Source organism: Dermacentor albipictus, chromosome 7 (assembly GCF_038994185.2).
Source record: "Dermacentor albipictus isolate Rhodes 1998 colony chromosome 7, USDA_Dalb.pri_finalv2, whole genome shotgun sequence".
NCBI lineage: Eukaryota > Metazoa > Arthropoda > Arachnida > Ixodida > Ixodidae > Dermacentor > Dermacentor albipictus.
This window is the reverse complement of record NC_091827.1, coordinates 13,425,042-13,450,504: the sequence shown is the minus strand read 5'-3', so window position 1 is coordinate 13,450,504 and position 25,463 is coordinate 13,425,042. Positions and strand designations below refer to the sequence as shown.

At 47.2% G+C, this 25,463-nt stretch overlaps 1 protein-coding gene across 9 annotated transcripts in view; it reads left to right on the top strand.

The window, feature by feature from the left end:
- Positions 1–25,463, top strand: part of sm (heterogeneous nuclear ribonucleoprotein L) — a 168,375-nt gene that overhangs the window by 3,624 nt on the left and 139,288 nt on the right. For 6 of the 9 annotated variants that reach the window (XM_070521651.1, XM_070521643.1, XM_070521648.1 and 3 more), the window contains exons 2-5: positions 6,469–6,539; positions 8,157–8,186; positions 10,694–10,763; positions 14,705–14,790. In XM_070521651.1, coding sequence (XP_070377752.1) covers positions 6,469–6,539; positions 8,157–8,186; positions 10,694–10,763; positions 14,705–14,790 — 257 coding nt within the window. The remainder of the gene's footprint in view (positions 1–6,468; positions 6,540–8,156; positions 8,187–10,693; positions 10,764–14,704; positions 14,791–25,463) is intronic. The other 3 variants (XM_070521647.1, XM_070521652.1, XM_070521650.1) reach the window with 1 other exon arrangement.

The window sequence follows — 25,463 nt, the reverse complement described above, 5'->3', positions numbered from 1 at the left end:
AATAAGGTATATGCACTGAAGGTTGGCCTCGGCACCTGTAGCCATATTTGTGGCTGCTCCGCGGCAGACGACAACGTGCTCTGCCCGTTGTTGCAGTGCAGTGACCTTGTTTTATCGAGTGTGGTTACGGTTATGCAAGAAAACCGGTATTAAATGTTTCGCTGACTGTGCTGTGTAAACGTGTCGTATAGTGAGCTTCGCCAGATTACGTCAATCGATCTCCGAGGATGCGCTTGCGTGTCGGGACGCATTAGAGAATGGCATGGCGTGCTTCGTGCGCCTGTACTTACAGGTCAAGAAACAAGCGCAAGCGATGACATCATCGAGGGCGAATTTCTAGACTCGCCTATGCGTAGCCGAATGTGTGAACAAGCACTTTCGATTACGGGCTGCGCAGGTATTGTGTATTGAACGCCGTCCGACTTGGGCCACAGCCCGTGCGCTTGCTGCGATTTCTGTTTAAGCGCATGAGGGTAGCGTTTACAAGCGGGGGAAAGAGCTGTACGTTTTAGCTACCTATTCAATCAGCCCGACTCTCAAACCTGTACACCCTACCATGTAAGCAGCCGCAAGTACGCAACGCTTATGCCGTCAGTGGGAAGCAGCCCACGCCGAGCCGAATAGACGGATGGGATGCGTTCGCGTGTTCTTGCGGTCTTTTCGTAATCGATCGGACTGCACGTCGCTTGCATCTGAGACATGCTCTTTTAACAGTGCGAAATCAGCTGGGCGTGAAACGCCAACGGGTGCGACGCTGAGCTGCAGCATATTCGAAACATTGCTATCAGGCCCATTCAAGTGCGTGACCTCGCGAGTTTGATCACTCCTAATCGCAGACGGTGAAACTTCTTCGTGGTGGACACATAATCGTCGTTTGAAAATCGAAGATAGTCGTATCAGCTTGCACACCATTTTACCAGCGACCGTTTCTAGTCTTGAATCGAGCAGTCAACGGGGCAACAAATAGCAATAAGCGAGATGCCCAGCTTGATCGTCACAAGTTTCAGGCCTGCGCGTTGACGCAGTCGCCGGCAAAATAGCTAACTCGCGGTTATGCTTTTACACCAGCCTGTCAAATACCGTGGATATAATATGTTCGTCTTCGCTGCAAAGGCTACCTTCGTTCATTTAGGAAGAAGTCCCTGCAGGCATACAGGTCTGTTTCTGAAGTCCAACACGCAAAGTGCCTGAATAGCCCATAATTGCAGATACGTGTTCACACATTCGGCTACGCGCAGACAAAACTCCTCGAATGCTCACATTGGTGTACTTGTTTCTCGAGCTGTTGAACAAGCGCTTGAACGACACCATTCGCTGCTAATGCGTCGCGCCCTGACACGCAAACGCATAGATCGATTGACATATTTAGGCGAAGGTCGCACCTACACCTGCAATATCGCTGTAGTGCATGTTCGCATGGTACATTCAGCGAAACTGTAATACCAGTTTTCTTGCAGAAGCGGAACCACACGCGATAAAGCAAGATGCCTTTGCACAGCAACAGCGGGCAGAACACGTTGTCATCTGCTGCGGAGCAACCACAGATGTGGCTACGGGCATCGCAGCCGATCTTGTGCATATATATATATATACACCCTAGACAGATTTCTCAGAAAGAGAAGTCCGGTGGAGTTTTCATTGCAGCTTCGTTCTACATTCGGGCGGGATAACAATTTTTCCCCTTTTTGAAGCTACGGGGATCGGACGATCGCAGGGTGTATTGGTAGCAGGACATGGCCGCCGGCCACCCAGGGTATCCTAGAGTGCTACTGGATTAGGAATGGTATTTGTAACGACTCATTGTCACTTGATCACACCAAGCGGCAACTATTGCTGGGATCTGACACTGAACGCTACGGACGACAGGAGGTAAACATAATCGAAGGAAAATAGTTCTTACAATATAAGGAGAACTGCGGTCCTATACACAGTTCCATTCATATCAGGCAACACTAGGAAGGCCAGATAGACATCTGTGTTCGCATCCGCGACCAAAAAGTAGTGCATCACAATATAGTTATGTGTAGGCATAGCCTCGTGAAGGTATGCGCCATGTAATATAGTGTAACCGGAATGGCACGTTTGTGCTACCAGCGGCCGCAGCTTACCGCTTGCGGTCGTTACCAAAACACTGCGTCACATACTGGAAGCACAAAGGCCCACAAACAATGCGTTCTTTGAGGTAACCTTTCGTTTTAATCGTAATGTGTGAAGTAGTAACGTCGTAGATAAAAGTACAATATAAAAAAAAAACTGTACTGCGAAACACACGGAGTGTCACTTCTGAAGTATGAAGTCTGAGCCAATCGAAGCGGCCAAGTTAACGTATTCAACAACGTCCGTAATTGGGACCTTGCATGCTTTGGGACAGAAGCTTTCTTGCCCGTTCTTAGCCGTTTTGCGCAGCGTTAATTTTTCGAACCGCTAGGCGCGTTGTCCGAAATTGCCGCTGGTTGTGGCGCTACTGTTCTTGAGCGTCGAGAGCAGTCAGTCGAGTTGCGGAAGTAAGGCCGCGAAGTCTGGCTACGACGACATTCGACTCGTGTGCGGCACCCAGATAACCTAGACCGACAGGCATCTGAGCAAGTGTCTAAGGGGGAGCTCACGGGGATATGGTAAGGCAGCGGCGACAAAATCGTGTGCATCACGGGCGCCGACTAGGCGCTTATGTCGGCCTACTTGTAGCACGAAAGCGCCTAATTTTTGTCTTTCTTTTGGGGGGGGGGGGGGGGGGGGGGCGAGCGTGCCCGCCGGCGCCGGCTATGTCTTTTCCGCGTTTGCTCGTCGTGTTCGTTGCGGCGTGACGTCCTGCGCCGCGGCGGGCGCTGTCGTTCGCCAATTTATTTGTGGCTGCGCGCGCGCGCGAAAGGAAGAGCGGCGTAGTCGGGGAGCGTGGCGCCGTTGCGACAGCTGGCATTTGACCTTGCCGACTCGGTGCGCCTGCGTTTTCTGCGTGGAGACGTGTACGCTCTTTGTTCGCCCGGGTCCTATTGAACGGGAAGCCAGTAGTAGTCTCGTCGATACAGCTGTGTTAATTTTTTCGCCGTCGCAACTCGTCCGTTCTCTTTGCTCCGGCGTCTTGTCGCTTCCAAATGGCGAGCCGTAAATCACGTGGTGCCACCGTGCCGTTTCGCTTGTCACGGCATTGCGTCTGCCGAACTCGCTCCTGAGGGTTGATTTTCGTTCAAAGGGAACTCCGGCCGATGGGCTCTTTCATTTCTGTTTAGGCCCGTAGCTCTGCGGTGCTTCTACATTTTGATTGCTAAGCGAAAATTGGAAGTGTCAGCTGGTGAGGCTTGGGATGGTCCAAGTCCGTTTAACGAAGGTATTGGGTTCCCTTCCGTCGTGTAGATTCGCCGCAGTGACCGAGTTGCTATGTTCTACTGCTGAGCCCAACGTGGCGGGTTTGATTTCTAGACTCGGTGACACCGTTGTTCTATGGGAGGTGGCATGCATAAAAACCACTCGAGTAGCGAAGGCGGAGCTTTTGGAAGCTAGAAAATGACGAAAATGGAATGTTTAAGTAGCGCCATCTGTTGTGCACTGTGGTACCTCTCGGGTGACGTCAGCACTGGCTTGTCCGCAGATAGCAGCATGAACATGGAGGAAGGAAAGAAGGATAGGAGGGAGTGTACTGCTCCGCGATTGAAGCCCACTAGATGTCCCCAACACGTGATTGCACGTCAAAGTGCACGGTTGGTTTAAGTGTTCCCACCCGTCAGGCAGAGCCACAGCGGGGCAGCTGAACAAGCGTGCACCTACTAAAAAAAAAGTACTGGCATAGCTACTGGGAGCCAAATGTCTGGACAAATCTCTATTCTTGCTCCGTGATCACTCACGCAAGAGCCCACCACTGCGGCCTCACGGTGCGTTCGCTTACACCCCAGTCACACGAGCATGCCAAAGGTCCTTTGAAGTTGAGGAGCATTGAGCTTTCAAAGGCACATTACTTCAAGGGATATATGTCGGTGCTACACGGTCTCCAGGTAGTCTCCGTTGGAGCTTTTAACAGAAACCGCAACGTATCCTTAGCGCTGCCATCGCCTCGAAAGTATTAAAAAAGTATGGCCCAAATGCATCTTATAATAAATTTGTCACATATTTTTCAGCGACATTTATTTTTCCTAATACATAGAAACATCAAAACAAAATGCACACGTAGTAAAGGCATTACTTTATCACGAACAGATGTATTTATTGTAATGATGACCACCATGTGTACCACTTCGTACACCGCTTGTTGGCGTTGATTATTCGTTGTTGCCTTTGCTTCAGCTGCTTTGTTTTGTTGTGGCTAGGCAGCAGTATGTACGCGTAAATGCAGTAAAATGAACTACAAAACATAAGTGACGAGGGAAGAAGACGTGTAGAAAAAAGCCGAGGAGACTGGGATGCCTAGCAGCGGCTTACCGAAGAACCAAATCCCACATGGCACCCGTGTTGTGTCAATGTTGCTGCTGACGACAGGCTGTGCCGGCGTTGCTGTACCGGCGCTTTCATGATGGAGATTGCGGGTGTCCTGAAAGCGTTTAGTACTTTAGTAATAGTATGCAGTACTTATGAGCTCGTTCTGAAGAGGTAAAAATTGAATTTCCATATTTTTAGAGATTATTTTTTGTGTTGTCGGACGCCCTCTAGGTTCGAGAGTATTCCCTTAAGGTTTCAAAGGATGAACGCGCACTCCTTTGACTCAAAGCTTCCTTCCAGTAGGGTTCCTTTGCTGTGCCTGTGTGACAGTCTGCATTCTCCCTTGAAGTAAAGGATCTTTGGTTCAAGGACTCTGAAAGTACCCGTGTGACTGGGGTATTACTCAAGGCTGGCTGCATGAATGCTCCTCCTGATTGTTCACTCCTCCATAGGCATAAAAGGAGGTCACGTGGAGGTCACATCAACTCCTCAGTTTTAGCCTGGGTAATTCAAATTCAGGAGTAACAGCGGGACTTTTGGGGGCAATTCTCTATGCGACGCAGTGAAATAATGGTGCACAGTAAACAATGATACACTTACAGGTGGATAATTTCTAGCTTGCCCTAATATCACTACACAATATTTTCCTCTAGTGTCCGTTTAAAAAACATGGGGTGCACCTAAACACTACAGCCTCCATCATAGCCCTGTGTGTAGTTTGGTTATTGGGATTGTTGCTGCATTATGTTGTGTAAAGTTGGCAAATGCTTTCGGCACAATGGTGGAGTTGGCTTATTTGTTGAGTTAATACAGCTTCTCTCGGGCATTTCCTTAAAGGTAGTCTTCACATATCACACTCTGACTGAAGGGTTTGAACAGGCACCTCTTCAGGCTGCTTTTACACTTTGAGGCCTTCTGCGGTCATTAAATGTGGATCATAAAAAAATCTGCGAGTACATTTCTTTTCTACCATAATATTAGAATGTTTTCACACTTTGGACACTGTCAAGTGGCACCTACTATTGCTCGACTAGCTTCTATTTGAGCAAATTCTCCAGACTCCTGTGTCTTGCTGAATACGCTTTCATGAGGAGTGTTTTATTTGCACCTTAAAAGACCTTAAATTGTGGCATGGCTGAACCTGTAATGCTGTTTAGTGCTAGCACAAGAATGCAAGGCATTCTTGTGAGGCTTTCTTTCTTTTTTTTTCTTGTGAGCATCTTGATTATCAGTTTCAAATTTTAGGCATTTCTTTTTATAAGTTTGCTTCCACACTTCTCTTGCTCATCTGTACTTAATACAGGCACACGCAAATGCATCTTTTCTTTAAATAAAATTCATTCATTGTAGTGACACTTAATTTTTTTTCCGTGAATGTGCTCATAGATTTTTATATTGACCACTGCTTGTGGTGCTTAATAGCACTCATGAGCTGCTAAATGCAACTCTGCCAGTACCACACTTACAAGTGCTTTGGGAGTAAGGACAGCACCAACGATGGAGAGGCTTATATTTGTGTGTGTGTGTGTGTGTGTGTGTGTGTGTGTGTGTGTGTGTGTGTGTGTGTGTGTGTGTGTGTGTGTGTGTGTGTGTGTGTGTAGGTAGGTAAAGGAGAATGGTATGAATGTCACAGATCTGCATCTTGCATTCTGTGCTGTTTGTAGATGCACAGAGCATGTGCAGTATACTCTTTTCATAATTGTAAAGCTAGCTTTTCTGCAAGACAGTTTGGCCAACTGATTCCAACATAGTAATTCAAAAAGAATGTGCAAGAACAGTTTGCTTGTATTGTGACATGACAAATGTAGACATGGCTCGTAATAAAACCATGTGCCAGGGTCAAGCCCCCAGCATTTGTAAGCTGGCGCCTGGTCTTCATTTGAACGATGCAGCCATTAATTGAACGAATGTTCAGTGCGCAATTACAGAAAGGATTATTATACTTCACAGGAAAGTAGGATTGGGCCACGCTTTTTGAAGGAGAGCAGCATCTATAGGCAGCCGTTTGTGAACTTTTGTTTCTTGCTGACCTTTTTTGAACTTCTCTTTTTTTCCCTCCAGGATCGTGGTTATGGAAACAACCAGCAGCAAGGCTACAATTACTACAACAATCAACGAGGGGGAGGTCGAGGGTAAGTGACGATTTTGTATTTTATCATCATCATCATCATCAGGCATTTCAAGTCTATGCATTGTTTTGTAGCAGAGAGCAGGGACCGCACTCTCCATTTATCACATGGACCAATGTTGTCCAAATTGTGTCTCGCAGCTACACGGGATGCTGCAATAGATCCAGTAGGGGTCGTAAGGTGCTGAGCTCTGAGTAAAAAGGGAGCTAGAACCTTGCATATGTACGAAAAAGCATAGAAGCATATATGTGCAGATGTTTCTGGATACCTTTTGGTAGCATTTGTCTGCTTATGCCGGATAAAGCAACTGTTAAATGATCTTTTGAGACTATTGGTTCAGTGCGAGGAAAACATGGTATGCACACGAGTTAGGCACACACTGTGCTGAATTTGAGCAGATTTTGTTAAGAAAAAGGGCGCAGCATAAAGTTGCAGTTGGCTACCAATAGTTGTGAACCACCAAGCTCAAGTTGCCACCCTATTGGCTTTTTGTTTTTCAGTTGAGCTGTTGGGTAAACTGCAGTCTGTCTATTCACATGTAGTGCTTTTTAGTTTGAATCCACAGCTTACTAATAATAGTTACAGGTGCACAATACTGCCCCCCCCCCCCTCCCAAATTTTTTGTTTTGAACAGTTGCAATGTGAAGACTGGTACTGCTACATAAGGCATAAGAAAATTGATATAAAGACAATGTGTTCCTTGCCATAATATTACGTGTAAGCTTTCACCTAGTCACGCTGACTGAGTTCATTTTTAAGGAGAGTGGGAGATTATGGCAGCCTCAACAGTAAACTTTTCTTTGCCTGGCCCGTCTGAGAAATATTCCACTGGCTTCGGCAGAATGTCTGGCCTGGTAAGATAATTTTTCAAAGGGATATATTCAAGTTACTAAAAAAATGTTGATTGCTGCAGAAAACAAGGTTGGACTTTCTTACATAATTTTTCGTACTTCACTAACATTGTAAATAACACTGTATTACATCATATTTGGGCCATATTGCACAGAAAAGCTCTAAACACTTGCTTAGTATGCAGTGTAGCTCTTTTTCCTGAGCATTATTTAACTAAGGCTGTCATGCAATAATAATGCCCACCTTAATATTGCCCAAGTGCAATTTGCTGATACAAGTTAACTTGATATTCCTTTTTGAGTTTTACTTTAAGACCAGGCTTTCATGTGAAACCTGACATATGCACAGCATGGCATCTTGAAAATGTGATGTCGGCCAGTGAAATTGCGCTTATTGCTATAGTTTATCAAGCTTTCGTGCATGGCAGTTACCAGTTCAGAATTATCCAAATGATTCTATTGCCCATTGAGAGGGAGTTGGGCTTAACTGAAAATGACCTTGAATTGACCTTACTGCTGCAAAGGTGCGTCTGACACTTTTGGAGCACATTAACTGCCTGCACAACCATGCTTGGATTAAGACAGAAGTGGCTAAACCAGTAGGCCATCTCTTTGTTAATTTTTGTTTATTTTTATTTATTTTCTTTTGTTGATGAATTGATAAGCATAAATTGAATCTGCAAGTTGTAAAGGATCTTGCTTCTGTTATTCTTACTGGACTCATTTTGGAAGATGAGCTTAAGCATTTTATATTTTTGCTTTGCATTAGGCGTGGTATTTTGTTGGATCATATTTTTCGGTAAGTATTTGTTGTTGTACTTTTATTGTGATCAGTTAACCTCCTAGCAATATGGCCCTTAGCCTTGTTCACTTATTTTCTGTTGTGTACATAATGTTCCTTTGATCTAAGCAGGCAGGAAAAAATTCTTAACATGTAACATAATAGCACCTTTTATGAGGTTTAAGATTGGTATTTCAGTTTTGCAATTTGTAAATCTGTTGCATTGATTGTAGAAGCAACAAAATTCAATGGCTAACATTCACTGTTCCTTGCTATCACGAACATAGTAATAACAATAAGCATATGCATTTCGAGCTTTCATAGCTGGCCATGACTGGTCGGTATTTCTTGAGCTTGCAAGAACTATTACAGGCATCTGCATTGTTATGGGGGCAGAACTGACAAAACACTTTTGCTGATTTAGGTTCATGTTAAACAGTTCCCATGTTGCCTAAATAATTCAGTTCCTTGTGGTGGTGTGCTGTAAAGACTAAACTGAAACTTGTTTTGATGCTGCCGATTATTATTATTATTATTATTATTATTATTATTATTATTATTATTATTATTATTGGAATCTCGTTGCAGCAGAAGTACTGCTGTTGCCAGCTTAATATTTGCCAAAAGTCCTAGGCTAACATAATAATGCAGGACAATCACTTTGCTAACACAGATGTTGAGGTTGGCTAGTGGATTTTGGAATTGATGGCAACTCAAGGTGGAGACACAGTGATTAGTGATACATGCTGTGTAGGCTGGCAATGTGTGTACAGCAATGCACATTGTTTAGTGCTTCCAAACCATTGGCACTTTCGGTGTTACTCTGTTCTAATTAAAGGGAAGCTTCCAAGATGTTAACTTTCAGTGGCAAAGCAGGAATATAATTTCATTTGCAAAACAGTTCCTCTCAGTTTAGGCGTCTCTTGTTGAAAAGAAAACAAGTGCCACAGAAACTTACTAGTCACATTATTTTTTTCCAGCCATGTGAAAGCTGTTGCTTGTCATCATCATGGTTGCTTAACACTTTTAGGACAAAACATAAGAACATCATAAGGAAATGTTTATCTTCAAGATGTGCAAAATACATTGAGAATAACAATATTCAGCGAAAGGAAATAACATTCTGCACAAGCTTTTGAGCAATAGGTGGGCAACACCAGGTGGAACATTGGAAGGGAGCTTGCCATTGTGTGGAACTTGTACAGGCAATTCTTCTCAGTTCTAAAAAAAGTGGTGTACATTGCATTTGCTTTACATTACCATAGTGATTCTGCTGCAACTGGGGATTTTGCACGGCTATTTCACCACTGGCTCTGCTTTCACAAGAAAGCAGGTCGCTCGCCAGACTTTCTCGTTGTCCCTTCTTGCTCTTACTCTTCAAATGATGTTTGCTGCTTGTCCTTCAGTGTTGACCAAAGACATTTAGCCAGGAACTGCTCACTCAAAACGAAAACTCCAGTAGAAAAAAAAAATTTTTTTTCTGATGTATTCTCTGTAGGCAACCCTTGTCTATAAAGGGTTAATTTTTGTGATCTTCTTAGTGCCATTGGGGTGTATCATGGTAAGAAGAACACACTTGCATCTTTAATCTTACTTTTCATACGAACAATAGTGTAAGTAAATATACACTGTGGCACTCATTTGAGGAAGTATTATTTGCTGTGAACATCGATCACATGGAGTCGTGGCATTGTTCGCTTCCCAGTTGAAGTGCTTATGATCGCCCGTGTATACAAGGGACAACTCTGGCTGAGTATACAAGGGCTCTTGGAGACAGTTATAGTAATAATAAGAATAGTGATATGAGCCTTGAAGATCATTAATAATAGTACAGCCACATTCTAAAGTCTTACGTTTGTTTTCTGTTCCGACATTGGCACCACTTTCTTTCTCCTACACCATTCTGTTTTAGTTGATTGAATATCAGTAATTTTTGTGCATGATGTATTTTTTCCATCACACCATAAATAAGTCTTTGGACACTGATAATGCAATGCACCTTCCAAACACTTCTTGTATTGTAAAGCCATGAAAAAAAGAAAGGGGGCAGCAGTGGAAACTTTGCATATTTCCAGCTACACCCACAGCAACTGCCTTTCTGCAGTGCCTGCATTTGTGCAAGGAGAGCTGTGGCCATCAATTAGAATCTCTGGAACATAGCTGCTCAATGTGGCAGTTCACAATTCAGGGAATACAGACCAGTGCATACCTGCCAGCTATCCCTAATGTTTTTCACAGCTTATGAATTTGGGCTCACACTACAATTCAAGAATTGGTTTTGTTGGAAGTCTTCTGATGGGGAAAGAGTACAAGAGGAAGGATTTTACGAATTTTAAAGTTTGCAGGTTGGCACATATGCCAGTTTGTCACATTTTAAACTACCTTGCTTCGAGATCTTGACTGTTTTTTTTTCCATGGGTCATTCAACTTCTTTCTATGAATGCTTTAGCCATCTGTGTTTCGTGAATTTTTATCGTTAAAATTTTCTCAATTTCCCTTTCTTCCTCTCTCTCTCTTTGTGGCAGGCAAGAGGAAGAGAAGCCCAACCATGTGCTTCTGATGACCATCCTTAACCCTGCCTACCCTATCACAGTGGTAAGACTTGCCTCAATAATTAGAGTAATGCAAGCATTGGTCCCTATTAAAGGTGGCATATGATAAAGCATTGTGTTGTAACGGGTCCTCCTTGGGAGCTGTGTATGGATGTCTGCACGAGTTGTTTGCTACAAGTTATTTAGACATGCAGACCACATTTTCGGTAATTGTCTCATTGTTTGAGGGGGTTTGGCAAATTGTCTGTATTTCAGCACTGTAAAGAACATGATTTCTGCAAGGCTGTAACGAAAGGTAAAATTGTAATCCACCTGAATGCAGCACAAAGCTACAAAGGAAACTTATGTGTTTGAAAAAAATGTTCACAGTTGAGGAAAATTTGTCGTGGTCCATGAGTCGAACCTGGGACCATTTCCTTTCTGGAGTGGTTGCTCTACCATTTGAGCCAACCAGGAGGATAGCAGATTGCAGTGCGAGGGTAAATTACACCTTCCATCTTGCAGGATTCTACAGAATTGATTTGGCAACAGTGTAATGTTCAAGATTTTTGCAAGTGCTGCACAAGCCACAAATTATAAGTGCCACTTGTACTCTTAGTCGCATTATTATCTATGATTTATCCTGGATGAGGCATATTCGTGTCAAAATCATTCAGTTCTCTATATCATTGTGAGGGAATTGGCTAGGTTTTCAAGAAAACAGTTTAGGTTTCTGCAGGGAATAGTGTAGTAAATGTGCTGCATAATTTATTGCCATTTGAAGTAGAGCATGCTGCAAATTTTAGTGCTTCTGGTCTGCTCGTGCTCTGCAGGCACAGCTACTGTAAAAGTGCGTGTTGATTAAAAGCTACCCGGAGTCTAGCATTGTTGGGCAATACGCTTAGACTTGGAGGTCACGTTTGGCCATTCTTTTGAAGGAATGCTTTCATGGAGAGTGTTCTTGCCAAGGCTGGCTGTGTGGCCTGATGCTTCTACGGATTGCTTTTCGTCCGTCAATGCATGGACCTGGACCTTCTTTCACAGCGTAAAAAGACTCGTAAAGAAGTACCTTGATTATATCACGACCAGCATTTCAAAAGGACGACGTCTTAGTCTTGACACTTAGTAGCTGGCTCAGCACTGAGCATGACATTTAGGTCCAACACACATGTTATTAACTAGTTATTGAAAATAAAATATAACAATAATATTGTATTTACTACAATCTAGGCTGGCCCTGATTCTAAGCTGACCCCCGAATGTCCTAAGCCTGAAAAAGAAACAAAAAACAATTACCTGAAGTGTAGGCCATACCGAAAAAGTGAGTACAGTGTTCACAAAATGATGACAGCATTTATGTTACATGAACATGCCGAGCTCGCTCTACGTCGTCACCGCCGCTAGCCACGTCCCTATAGCCCAGACCATATGTAAGCTTGCAGACGCACGCAAGCTCGCGACCGCTCGCTCGTGCATGCACAGACAGTGTGGCATCGCACGTGTTGAAAAGCAGTGCAATCTTGGGAAACAGCACTGTTATTGCGCGCTTATCTTCCTTGTCACTGTCATATTTTGTTGCGGCACGCACCAAGGCATCTTCTGTTGTTCCTTCCAAAGACTGACGTTTTTCTCATCGATGCGGAAGTCCTGCTTGGCTTACTATGCCTCTGCGGCTAGTACAACTTTTCGTTTGAAAGCGACACTGAAGTGGCATCGCCTGTTTGGTGCCATTAGGATAACGCCAGAGTGCACTCTGATACCATAGAAAAAAGAACCAGTTCTGATGCGACACAGGTCAAAGCGACGACATCGCTTGTGTACTTCATTTGACTACTGGCCCGGCTAGTAGCAACTGCGATACTGACTTTTCTAGATAGCGCTAGCTATGCACCATATTTATTGTTTTCAGTTACAAACTGGCGCATTTATTAAAATACTCGAAGTCGACCTGAGAGTATTGTGTGCGATTATTCGAAAAAAAAACTATCAGCCTAGATTCGGAGAAATACGGTACACTTGATCTAATTAATAGCACTTAATGATTTTTTTCCCCTTTCAAAGAGCTTCAATGCAAAGGGTTTTATTTAGTTTCATTCATGCTAATGTGTGATTATAAAAGAGCTTTAAAGCAAAGGGTTTTATTAGAGTTTCATTCATGCTAATATGTGATTATAACTTGTGCTTATTTTTTCTCTATACAGTATATATTTTTCACTTTTGAAACTGCCTGCTTTCAAGACCTAATGTTCTACCCGGCATATTCTAGCATCAGTCCCAGTACATGTTGGAAAAGAAGTGTGAATACAGTTCATTTGCCTCGTCTTTCATTAACACTATTCTCAAGCATGTATACATCGGACTCCCTTCATCGATACACATCTGTTTGGGCAGGAATTGCCACGAAGTTCTCGGAGCACTATTCAAGAGTGTTGCGTCTGTGCGACAAGTTATTCATACCAGCTGTGATTGCGTGTAGCATAGGAGTTCTTTTAAGCGTCGTGGAAGGGCAGGCAGAAAAACAAGGTGACAAGCAGTCTTGTTTTACGACTGTTGTGGGACACATAGGGTTTCCACGAATACCTGCGAACTAGCTTGAAACAGCGGTTGCATCCTGTTTCTATGCTATGTGCAGACTGAATGTGCAAAAAACCAGCATACTACGAACCAGCATACTAGCAAGATAATTGAATTACTTGAATTACTTCAAGTGTTGTGCCAGCAAATTCAAAGATGTATGCTTGCCTGTTCCCTGATTGTAATGTTCTTTTTTATTTCTTTAATGTCTGCCTTGGTTTCTTTCCTAATGAGCGCTTACAAAAATCTATTTGGCACTAGTAGCTCTGGGAAAAGAGACAGTGCCATCCACTATATTGCAGCAGTGTGCCACCAGTGGGGTTCCTTTAAAATAAAATTTTATCGTCGAAGAACGAAGTTTGCAGAAGTCTGAGAATTAAACTCATTAAACCACCGCAAGACTCGTTAGTTTCTCCCACAACTGCGATGCTTGGGGAAAGGTGCTTTCTCAGTCTTTTCATGTGTGTCTGCAACTGATCTAACAATTGTTTTCAAAGAAAGACAAGCAGATAAAATAAAATTTAAATGTCTCATTTATCGTTGTAAGCTGAGCTATTCTACATTGACCTCAGCAACCATGATACAGAGAAGGCACGATAAATGAGGCATGCATGGACTATCAGCTCAGTATTGTTCTTCTTTGCTGTTCTGCATTATTGAGCATGTTGATAGCCAGTGTCTGGGTTGTTTCCTTTTGCACTCTGTGTGTCGTTTGTTTTATGCTTTGGTCAAAACATTGCAATTTGGCTTCTATTGTCACGCCAGTGATAGTTGGGGGTACTATTGAATATCGCACAGTTAAGAGAATCACGTAGGTGCTGTGGGAAGAACATAACGCAAAAACCTTGGGTGTCTTTCAGTGCTCTTGCACATGTAGCAGCCAGTACAGTGCCAATGCCTTGCACTGGTTGTGCCAAGATGAGGGAGCATTGTATCGATTAACTTCACATCTTTAGTTCAAAAATTGTTAGCGCTGCTTGTTGGTGTCACATCAGTGCTTCTGTATTGTTGGTGGCATATATTGCTTACCACTATTATTCGAAGATACGCATGAAATCTTGTAGAATATTAATCTATATTCTAATTCATTGGCAGTTTGACAGTTTTATGGTTGGATGTTCTGGTCTGCTCCACGATTTGCTTATATTTTATTACAGTGATGTATTGTTCTGATGCAACCATAAAAGGGCTAAACCGGTTGGTTTGAGCTTCTGGTGTGCATTTGAAATGCTTACTTTATTCTATGAAAAGTGTCATAGCACGCCATTGTTTGTGAGGAATTAAATTTTCACCACAAGTTCCATGCATTGTGTATGAAGAGACCCTTTACTCTTATAATTTGTTTTTGATGGCTAACAAGCTGGCATAGCAGGTCTGTAAAATCTGTCTTGTAGTTCTTGACATGTTATTTGTTTTTTTCCCTCCTTTCAGGACGTCATCCACACCATCTGCACTCCAAGTGGCAAGGTGATGAGAATAGTGATCTTCAAGAAGAATGGCGTTCAAGCCATGGTCGAGTATCCTTTTTTTGTTAGACTGAGTCTATTTTTCTTTTGAGTGTTGTTCCCACCCATCACTAGCCTCTTCATCGAGATCAGGTCAACTTCCTGGTGAGTGCTTTAAATTTTGCCTTTGTGCACGAAGTCTCTTGCAGGGTGTCCGGAATTCTCCGCAAGACATTTCAGCTCCGGTCATCATACTAGCTAATGCTCGGCGCTGGTTGAATCTCTGACGTCATTCACGCCGTCTTCTGTGATGCCCGTCAAGGCGCCACCTGGTGAACTCCGCACGATGCGAATCCTGCGAACCGCACCGTAACACGTGCTTTCTGCTGGCACGCTTACCGACTGCTCGTGTTTGGGTTCAATATTGGCAGCAGCGAGCGCAAGTTGGAGGGCATTTTTAAGTTCGCCGTCTTGCCCGTTTTGATGGGCCCAAGAAGGCTCTGCCACGGCCTCTCCAGGCGGCCCAAAACGCAGACACGGCGGAATTTTACGGCGTCCAGCAGAATAGCGACGCTGCACGGTACCGGTTGCAAAAAAAAAAAGGAAAAAGAAAAAAGAGTCCGCGGGTTCCTTCTCTCCGTGTGCACGATGTGTCGTGATGAGGAATTGGCTCCGTGGAAGCTCGTCGCGTACTGCCCGCTGTCTTGCGTGGCGAACCGGCGGTCGAGAAGAGATTGACGTACGGGGAAGGGAAAGGGAAGGGCGATGTCGCGGCGCCTGCGAGCGCCTATCTCGGCCTCCCCGTTGTCTCTCTCTCGTGGCGTCGTCGCAGACGCGTGCGTACCGCCCTCCTCCTTGCGCACCGCCGAACCCGCGCGGCGGTCGGCTCCCGCGCGGAGCTCCCTGCGGCCGCCGCTCCCTGCGGCCGCCGAGCGTGCGCGGGTTATTCCCGGCGTTCCCGCTGCCTCTTCCGCCGTTTCCTCTTCTGCCTTTTGCCGGCAGTGACAGCCAGGCCCGTTTGGCCCCTAACAACTGCGACCCGGACTCGAAGCGGCAGTGGCACGTGGCGGCGAGTGGGCCACTTTTTTGACGAGCGCGTGAGAAAGAACGAAAAGACGCACGACTCCGTTCTAAACGAAAAAAAGCCGCCCTAGCCGTTGGATCACGTGGCGCGACCGCTGGTGGCTTGTCAACGTGTGCATCAGCGCAGGAAAGGCACGCGGGGGGTGGCACCGTTGAAGAGGTCGGTTCAGCGGCTGCGGGACTGGGGAAAAACAAAAAAGGCAAGAGCTGTCGTCGACCGGGCGGTCTGGGCCGGCATTCTCGTTGGACCCCAGTGCCTGTCGGGAAACGGCGGAGGACGCGCGAGTGTCGAGGTCGCGAGCTTTGCTGCACGAGCGGTACGTGCGCCTGCCGGATCTCGTTTGGCGAAGTACGATGCTGGGGCCGGTCGGTGCGCGGTCGTCAGTGTTCGTTGCGTCAACGAAGGGCGAGTGAAGGAATGGAACGAGATGGACCGGACAACGACCGACTCGCAGCAGTGTCGGGGGTTCCTTGTGTCCAGCTATACTAGAGCGAGTTTCAGCTTCTGGGTAATCAGACAGTACTATCCTGTGTCGGGTACTGTAATATTGGCAGCGAGCTTGGCCCGCTTTGTGCTCGTTTGTTCTTCTATTCACTTGCGACGCCACGAACGTTGGCAGATTGTTTATTTTTCGCCAGCCAAGACACTCGTTGCCACACTGGTGAAATGAGGCCACAAAAGAAAAAGAAAGAAAAGAAAAAGAAACCTTTGTGGACTGAGCGCAACGTGCCTTCTGCAGTAGCGAATCGCGCCGCGAGCAATTCTTGCCTTGGCGGAATTCGTCGGTGCTTTGCCGCGTGTCACATTCGTGTCCGCGGTGTGGACCGACGATTGCGTCAGTTGTGTGACGGTCACTTTGCGCGCGTGGAACACACGCGTTTAACTGTCACACGCGGCGAACCAGGTTCGTTGAAGTGGACGTTTTGGCTTCCTTGCGTGCAAAAGTCGGCTTATGGTAGGAACGGTGAAACGTCATAGCAGCGCGGTACGCGTTGATGGGTGGATGCGTTCTCTTGCCGAACAGCCACTGCACGATCAAGGTCATCTGGCAGAATATAAAACGATAAACCTTTATCCGGAGTTTCGTAAAAGCGCGATAATGTCGGCAGTTGACGCGCCGGGCTGGCGTCTGTTGCGGTGAACCGCGCGCCTAGGGAGGATGGAAGGCCCTGAGAGCAGCGGAGTCCGGCATTTAACGAGCGCACGTTCTTGCTTATTCATGGCGAAACGCGATGACGAACTCCAATAAAAGCTGTCGGCAAACAGCCACTTAGTGAAAAGCGCCGCAAAGGCGGAGGCCCACTTCGAGGAAGCTCACGATTCCGGAAGCTCGCTCGTTAAACTTCAAAAGCGAGTTCGCAACCTTGAAAGCTCGTAGCTTCGATCGGCGCTAACCTTATGACCTGGAACGCGTTGTCGGTCTCATTCGACTCCTGCTTTCGCGATTGGGAAAGAGGTGCGCAGGAAGGCTGTTAAATCGCGTGTCGTAATAAAGCTGCCCCCCCCCCCCCCCCCGATACCGGTCGTTAAAGTATCGTCGTCTTATTTCGTGCGTGCCTCGCTTACGTGTGTTCTGTTCGCTGGGATCCGTGAGGGGTTCTGTTCGCCAGCGGTAACGACTTGTTGCCCGACGTGCATCGGCTGGGCTCGGAAAAGAGGTGGGAATGCAAAGAACGCGCAGCAGACGACAGGCATCGGGGAGTGCTAGCAGACGATGGGACACAGTGCGCGTGGGATTGGGGATTCTTTGCACCGTCGGCTTTTTCTTGGCCGGCACATTGCACGAGCCAGGGCCGTGAATCGTTGAAGAAGTTCGTGTAAACGCTATTCTACTTACCGGCCGGCTCCCCGTTTAAATGTCGCCCTTCGTCGCACGCTTCGTTTTATTTTGTGCGTGCGTGTGTGTTGCCGTCGTAGTGCACTCTATTGTCGCGGCATCCTCAAAGTCGCGCGCTTTCGTCAGTTAACTTTTGCGGCGCGTTCGTACGGGTTGGGCAAAGGGCTTGACGTCGCAAGATCCATTTTATTTGAACTTAATTCGATGTGTGACGTCATATGGAAAAAGAAATAACGTCGACTTTTCAAAATTTACTGCGTGAGCCACGTAAAGGTGCCAGGGCGGCCGCTTTCGTACGAACACTTTGTCTGTTAGGGATATCCCGTAGCATCCTAGGTTGAGCCTTAAGTAAGGAAGCTTCTGTATCACCTACCAAATCGAGATTTCACGAGTGCAGTTGTCCTTCGCCAAAGCTCAGGTGCCTCTTTCAGGTTCCAGATTATTTTACTTCGCGTTATATCTGGGCAGCCTCCCCAAGTGTCTTTATCATAGGGAGGAAACGAGGCGCTCTTTCATTCGAGCAAGCGCACCGTCCAGAAATATTCGTTACAGTGTACAACACGTTGGCAAGGTTCCTGCGAATGCGCATAAGCGAAATGCTGTGTGGCGCTACCTTTTCCCTAATGAAAAGCGATGGGGAAAGGTGGTGCTCACATGCGGGCCAGGCCGGTGCGCGGCGTCGACGCATCTGAATAATATATTAGCGCACAGCGTCGCGAACGTGTTCATGTTGCGACGAGCTTTTTGTTTTTAGTGTCGGATCTTTTGGTCGGGTTTTCGGCTTGCGGGAAACATTGGACGAGGGTTTGCGCGCGGTGATTACGGTGGTCGGTGGCCGTCGACAAGCCGTTGCTGCAGCAGCCAGCTCGTGCTTTCAGCCCCCCGTCAATTATTAGCAGCGACGCCGTGTCGTTGCCGCGGTTCCTCTGTTGCGCCGCGGGTCCCGGCGTTCCCCGCTGTGACCATGCATTATTTGCGTGCTTTACGATTTCAGTGCGTCGCGCTGTCCGTCCGCCGCCTATTGGCTCCAAGGCATCGGCGTGGGAGGGACCGCGGAGGTTATATCTTTAGCTTAGTGTATATATAATATATATAGTTTCCTTTCGCACATATATTTTTTCATTATATCTGTATTACTTCGCTGTGTTCTTGTTCCTTTCCACCTCTGAGCAATGTGCGGCTCAGGAGCCAGCCAGTGACGTCTAATGCTAGCTGCAGGGCAAGCTAAATGTAGTTGCTGGGCCCAAACGTTTCCACCAGCTAGCGTTAGACGTCGCTGGCTGGCTTCTGAGCAGCCGCCGTTACCGCGCTCCACACAAGGGTGGCGAGGTCTGTACTGATAAGGGGGGGGGGGGCGTCTTCGCCAGGCAGTTGCGTCAGCATTTAGTACCTTCATCCCATACAATTCATGTCTACATAAACAATATAAACGTTACAAAAGATGATATAAAGCCCTGCAGGGACACACCCGGCTTTTATTTCGCTGGGTCCGCCGCAGTTTGGCGGCTGGCTAAAGCACTGGCACGGGAAGCAAATAGTTAACGAAGTTAGCAGACCATATGTGAGTGCCCGTTGTCGGCCCTGCTTAGAAAATGAAACGGAACGAATTTGGGCTTTATCCACACGCAGCGCCATCGACGCGTGCTCTTTTGTTGTTGGGCACGCTTAGGATTTTGTCCCGCACGCCAGTCACATCTATACGTTGTTTGTGAAAAAATAAAAATATAAGAGCAGCGATATTTGTAAGGTTACGCGACATGTGACACCGAAGTAAGCAGGCGTTAATTCTCTGTGTGTTGAATAATACACTTTAACAGACAAGTAATGGCTAGCCTCTGACAGCCTACTGTTTCGATAGATTCGTCGCCGAATTGTTTTAACTGTCAGTTCATCAGCAGTGAACAAGATTTTCTCGCGTGCCGAAGCCTGACGAGGCCGGTTCCTCCACTCGGGAGTAGCCACCCATCTTTCGAACCCAAGCATAGGGAGAGTTGATGGACAACAGGAAAGTAAGGAAGTCAGTACAAGCCCAGGGTCGGGGGTAGGATGGCGTGTGCAGCTGAATTTGTGTTCCCATGTATATATTGCTCTTCATAACCTTGACTGGAAGGTAGGAAAGGAACCCCCCTCCCCCCGCCGATTCCTCGGTCGCCGTTTGCTCGCAACGGAGCTCCAGTCTTCGCTGGCGCCACTCCTTTCCGATACTTCGTTCGCACGTTCTTGGTCTGGAGCGCTCCCCTCCCTGGTTCGAGCCGCAGAGTATCGGCTTCGGCCGGCGTCAGAGATGGCGTGCGTGCGTGCAATGTGGCGGAATCGAAACAGCGCGGGCGAATGATTTGCTGAAGTTCGCACGACAGCCTCACCGTGAACTGCGCTTTGAGTGGACATTTGCTGCGGTGACGTGTTTCTCTAGTCTTGTCACTTACCTACCGCGAGCGCGTCGGAAGGAATTACCATTCCCGTTTTGCGCGTAAAATGTGGCCTAGTCAGTCGTGTATCGTTATGTAGCGTGTGAATAGCTCTTTCTGATCTTTCCCATCTGCAATTCTGATGCAATGCCACTCGAGAGCCTGACTCCTCTTCTAGCAGCGCAAGCAACGGACACGAATACTCACGCAAGTCCCTTGTGGTGTCCTATTTTAGAAGCATCTTGCTGGAGGACAGCGATGTGTTTTATCAGTTGCAAAATTATTGCTTTGCATTCGCGAGAATTCGCCGAGAATATTTGCTGGGCTTTTCGTGTACTATTAAAAAGCGCACGAATGCGCAAAAAATGGTGGCGTCATCATGTGACGTCAGGGCACAACAAAAAGGAGCGTTAGTCATTTTTTTTTTCTCCTAAGCAGCGTTTTGCCATCATCACGATGTAGGATAGCTCTTCAGAGTAATCTACCAGTTGTTTCTTCCCTGGATTTCAGAGGGACCCGACCATTTTGCTGCTCGTAATTGTGGTCGCGTATCCGTCGAGTGTGTAATTATGGGGCCCACGCAGCGATGTAACGCCCGAGGAGCTAAAATATGGTTCCCCTCCCCCCCCCCCCTCCTCCTTCCCCAGGCTCTTCCCTTCGCGTGTAGGCGGCAGTTCGCGATTTCGTACGGTCGGGTTGGTCCCGACGATTTTCCAAACTTAGCACCGACCCGAGCTTCCGCATCGCCGCGCCCATCTCGCAGAGAGAGCGCGGAGAGCAGATTATGGATCCCCCCCCGACCAAGTGCGACGAAGGAATCTGATTACCGGCGACGCCGAAAGCTCGTGCCAAGAGCACGTTCGCTGCGGCCCGTTACGTCTTCGCCGCCTTCGTCCGTCAGCTCGTGCCTTCCCGCCCCATTTCTCGCTGTCTTCGCCAGTCGTGCTTTTTCTTTTTTCTCTGGCTTTATTTTTCCTCCTCTTTGCCGCCAACGTCGCACTGTATCTTACTTCATCTAGGTGCCGTGCGCGCTTTTGGTGTGGGTGGTTTCATTTTTTGTGGCGAAGGCGCGTTTATTTCACTCGTGCCGTCTCCGCCTAAATCCTTCACCTCGGGACTGAAAATCGCCCCCCCCCCCCTCCCCCGGAGAGCAAAAAGTTTTACTCGAGGGCGCGCAGTTCGAGTGGAACGAATGAATGTGAGGCCGGTGAAAATCCCCGCTCGCTCCGGCCGGGTACTTCAGAAAAGTGCGGGATTTTTTTTTTCTTTTTAGTTTGTGGCCACCCTTTCGCATTTACTTGTCTTCCCGCGTAGCTTCGTTTTTATGTCCGCTTCGGTGTTTTTCTCCCGTATTTGCTTGAACGTTGGTACGCCTGCCTTCCCTAGTTTTCCGCATTGTTTCAGAAAGTCTGTCTCCATTTTAAAGCTAGCGCCGCGAACATTTTAGTTGAGGGCGGATTGGCGCTTGCAACGCCTTTGAACACTCCTACAGCGCAGGCGAGCGTGCCTTCGTTGCGTGGGTTGAGTCGGAACTACGCTTGAGTTCCGTGGGTGGCTTTGAAAAACGGATAAAAACTGTACCTCTCAGTAAATGTGCAGTCGCAACTGGAGTAGTCGGGAACTAGGATAGTATTGTGGCATTCTGGTTTCCTTTTAATGCGTCAGCATTAGGCGAGCGTCAAGGCGGGAAAAAACAATGTTGGGGTGGGGGTCACGGGTAGACGGGGTCACGTGATTGACCCTCGTTTGTGATCTCTTCCTTTCCATTCTGTTTACGCTACTCTCCTGTAGTAGGCCTTCAAGTGAGTCATATCCTGGTAAAGATTTCACTTACTCGATCGCTGTATATGCGCAGTGCAACAGACTGTGATCTGCTCAGGCCTACATTCAGTTGCACTTCTTGAATAGACAGGACGCGTGTCGAGTGAGCACCCGATCAACGCTTTGCAATGCGGGGAAAGCGGTTCAAATCGTGGATCCCGGACCTCGAAGAGGTGCGACGTAATGCTAGCGCATTTATCTTATGTTTTCGGCTATATCGCCACTGAAAATAATTTTTCTAATGAATTATCTGGTCAGCGTTGTTATGGGGACTACTTATGTTGAATGAAAGGGCTTTGGCTGTGAATGTAGGTTCGCGCATAAAATTTTTAGTAAAAGTTCAGGGGGGGGGGGGTGCTATATCGCGCAGGCCTCTATGATGTACAGTTGTTTTGTTGACTGTGTAACACGATGGGGTAGAACGTTTTCAGTTTTTGCCCCGTAGTTTTGAATGCACGATTCGCTGCAGAAATTACAAACTTGTGCGAACTCCGACTGGGCGAGCGGCCCCGCACCCAGATACGCAGGGCGCTTTCGCAGCGGGCGCGCCCCTTTAAATAAATGCAGCGTCGTGGCTGAAACCCCCTTCCCGCCCATCCCCCCGCCACATACACACTGTTCTTTTTTTTTTTTTCGTTAAGAAATTTCTGGCGTAAGTTCCTCGGCTTGTGCACACGGCCCGTATAAGGAGTTCTCTCGCTGGCTTGGTGGTGCCACGGTGGCTGTCGTGTAAGGATGGCAATTTTGGGGAGAAGCGCCATTGGTTCTTGCTTTACTGCGATCTTTTTACGGCCTCTCGTATTCCCCCCTCCTTTTTTTTTTCGCATACGAGGGGGGTAATTACTCGAGCGTGCGAGCAGTCAGAATGTGGCGGAGAGCCTTTCTAACCCCCCTCCCCCCAAACACACACACACACACTTTTTCTTTTCCCCTCGTATTCTCATTCGAGTGCGAAGCTCAGCACGCCTCGGTGCAGTTTTACGGCCCGACTTTTCTTGCGCCCTCTTGTCGTGCGTGCGGCCTTTTTTTTTTTTCCTTCCTTCACGGCCCGACAACCTGCCAGTGCGTCAACTGCTTGTTAGTTTCGGCGCTGAGAGCTATACGCAGCCGACGCCGGTTGATTCGACTTCTCGTTTAATTCGAGCGCACCGGAGAGTCCCGGTGTGGAAACTGTTTTGGGTTATAGACGAAAAACTGATAAAACGGTCGGTCTGATAAATTGGCTGCGGCTTAGCTCAGCTAACCCTGGATATGCCAAGCAAAAGCTTGGTTTAGCCTGGCTAAGTCTTGGTGTCGCTTCGTTAACCTTTGATTTAGCTGTAAATATTGCACTTAGGTATACAATCATCATAAAGCCAGGTACAACGGCTGTGTCAAGGTCGGTGGCTAGACGTGACTGTGATTAGGCTTGGGTAGACGCGTTACGAGTGTGCGTACGCGTTGTCTTCTTTTACTGGTAGAATACGGTGCTTGGTGCCTATTTTTTTTTTTTCAAAGCACCGCATCCAATCATTGCGACCGCGCGCGGCTGGATCTTTCGCGACCCGGTTAAAAAAAGAAAGAAAGAAAACTGGGGAGCTTATGTAGTAAGAAGGTCCTTTTTCTTCTTTTTTTTTTAATTGCTTTCTCTTTCGTATTTAACCGGCCGAGAGACTGAACGTGAGCTCGCTCGTCTAAAAAGGACTCGGCCACATCCATCGTCGTCGTCGTCGCAAAAATGGTGCGCCGTAGCGGGAAGAGCACGCTGCGAACCGTGCCGGGACTGCGAGGCGATCCCACCGTGCCGCCATTTCCTCGCGGTGGTCACGTGCTGCGCGTCACTGTGTCACGTCACGTGACTGCGAGCGCCGGGTCGCATTGTTGTTCCGTTCTCTGAGGTAACGCGCGGTTTGAGTTCCCTAAGTGGGTCGAGGGCTGTGCTCGTAATGTCTGCTGTGCTCGTAATGTCTGCCCTTTCGTTCTCTTTAAAGAACAACAACAAAAATATTATCGAATTCCGTCCCTGTCTACAGTCTCCCCTTCCTTCGTTTAAATCCCGCGTGCGGGTTGTGCTCTGTGTGGCAGCTCGGTGCGCGTCAGCGGACGGAAAGCTTTGTTTTGCGGTCGCGTGTTTCTTTTCTTTTACGCTGCGCACTTTTTGTTGAGGAAGGGAGCAGCAATGCGACGCGCAGTTACTTCGCGTGCTTGTTGCGCACGCCTGCGACGCATACGCCAGTCTCTGGGGCGTCTTGTAGGCTTTCTAAATCCAACCATAATCTTTGCTTATATTAAAGTAAGTTTTGCGTTATTACTACTAAGCTGGCTGACAATAGACGTCCGGTAGGAATCCGTCGGGGGACAAGCTGCATGATCGCTTTAACGGAAGCTAAACTTGTCAAACGTTTCTGAAACCTGCCTCAAGGTGCCCTAGAAAAAAAAATGCTTTGAAATTTGTTATTTCATAATGACGTACAGACGCTGTTGAGACGCGAAATAAGGAAATGCAGTTTTTTTTTTCAGTGGCTTTTTTATTGTAAGCTGCTCGAGCATTCAACTCGGTATCTCTCCTAAAGAAGTTATCACTGTCGCGACGTCTCTACGAAGTCAGAAGCTGTGTTTGACACGAGCGAGCGCGTGACGTCGAACCTGGAAAAAAAAAAAAAGCGCAGTGCGAGTGAGCTGAGTTATGCGACATTTGCGGCTTCCGAAATTACACGCAGTTCGCAGCCAGCGTCGTCTGGCGTGCTTTATACTAGGGATGGGGGTAAGACGGTCACGAAATCGAGCGACAAGGCCCGCATGCAGGTGGTTGATTGGCTGCATTTCTGACGGTTGCGTGCACCGCTTTGGGAGCTTCGAAATTATAGGGTGGCGTGGCTTAACTTACCCCGCTATCGCTCTCCTTGAGACAGGAGTTTCTTTGGGTAAGGTACGAACTCGGGACTGAAGAACTGCACTTTTCAACGTTACACCCTTCGTAGGCATATGCCGTCATGAAACAGTAATCATCTGCGTTGCTCGAATTTCGATTTGTTTGAAACTACGGCGCTCGCCGCTTTCCTGTCGAGTATGCCCAAGTCGCGTTGATAAGTGCGCGCAGCTTTACCGAAGGGAAAGGCAGGCAAGATTGTTTATTATTGTATGGCGGCTTAGGTAAGCGCTAAAGCGTGAATACTTTTCTTGCAATTAGTTCGCATTGCGTTGCATAGTTCGCTCTTACAATCGTGCTGCCCTGCGGAGCCGACGCTTCGGATTCCGTGAACAGCGGGGCTGCAGTTCACTGCGCATCGATTTTTACGGCACTAGCATCTTCTCGAGCACACACACACACAAAAAAAAAATGGGTATCGGCTCAAGTTTGAGGTGGCGTCGTGCCTTCGCGAAGGCATTTCAATGTAGTCAACGCTTTTATCGGCCAAATATACAGGTAACTCTATATTTGGCGTATGCAAACCCGGGCGCGCCATTTAAGTAACGGTACGTTCGACCGGTTCCTACCGCCCTCCAGATCGATTTCCAGCGATGCGTAGCCCTCTCGAGATTCGAGCCAAACGTAGCCTTCCCCACCCGAACTTGGCAGCTGCCCTCCCAGAGCAGTCCGGAGACGCTCCGCGAT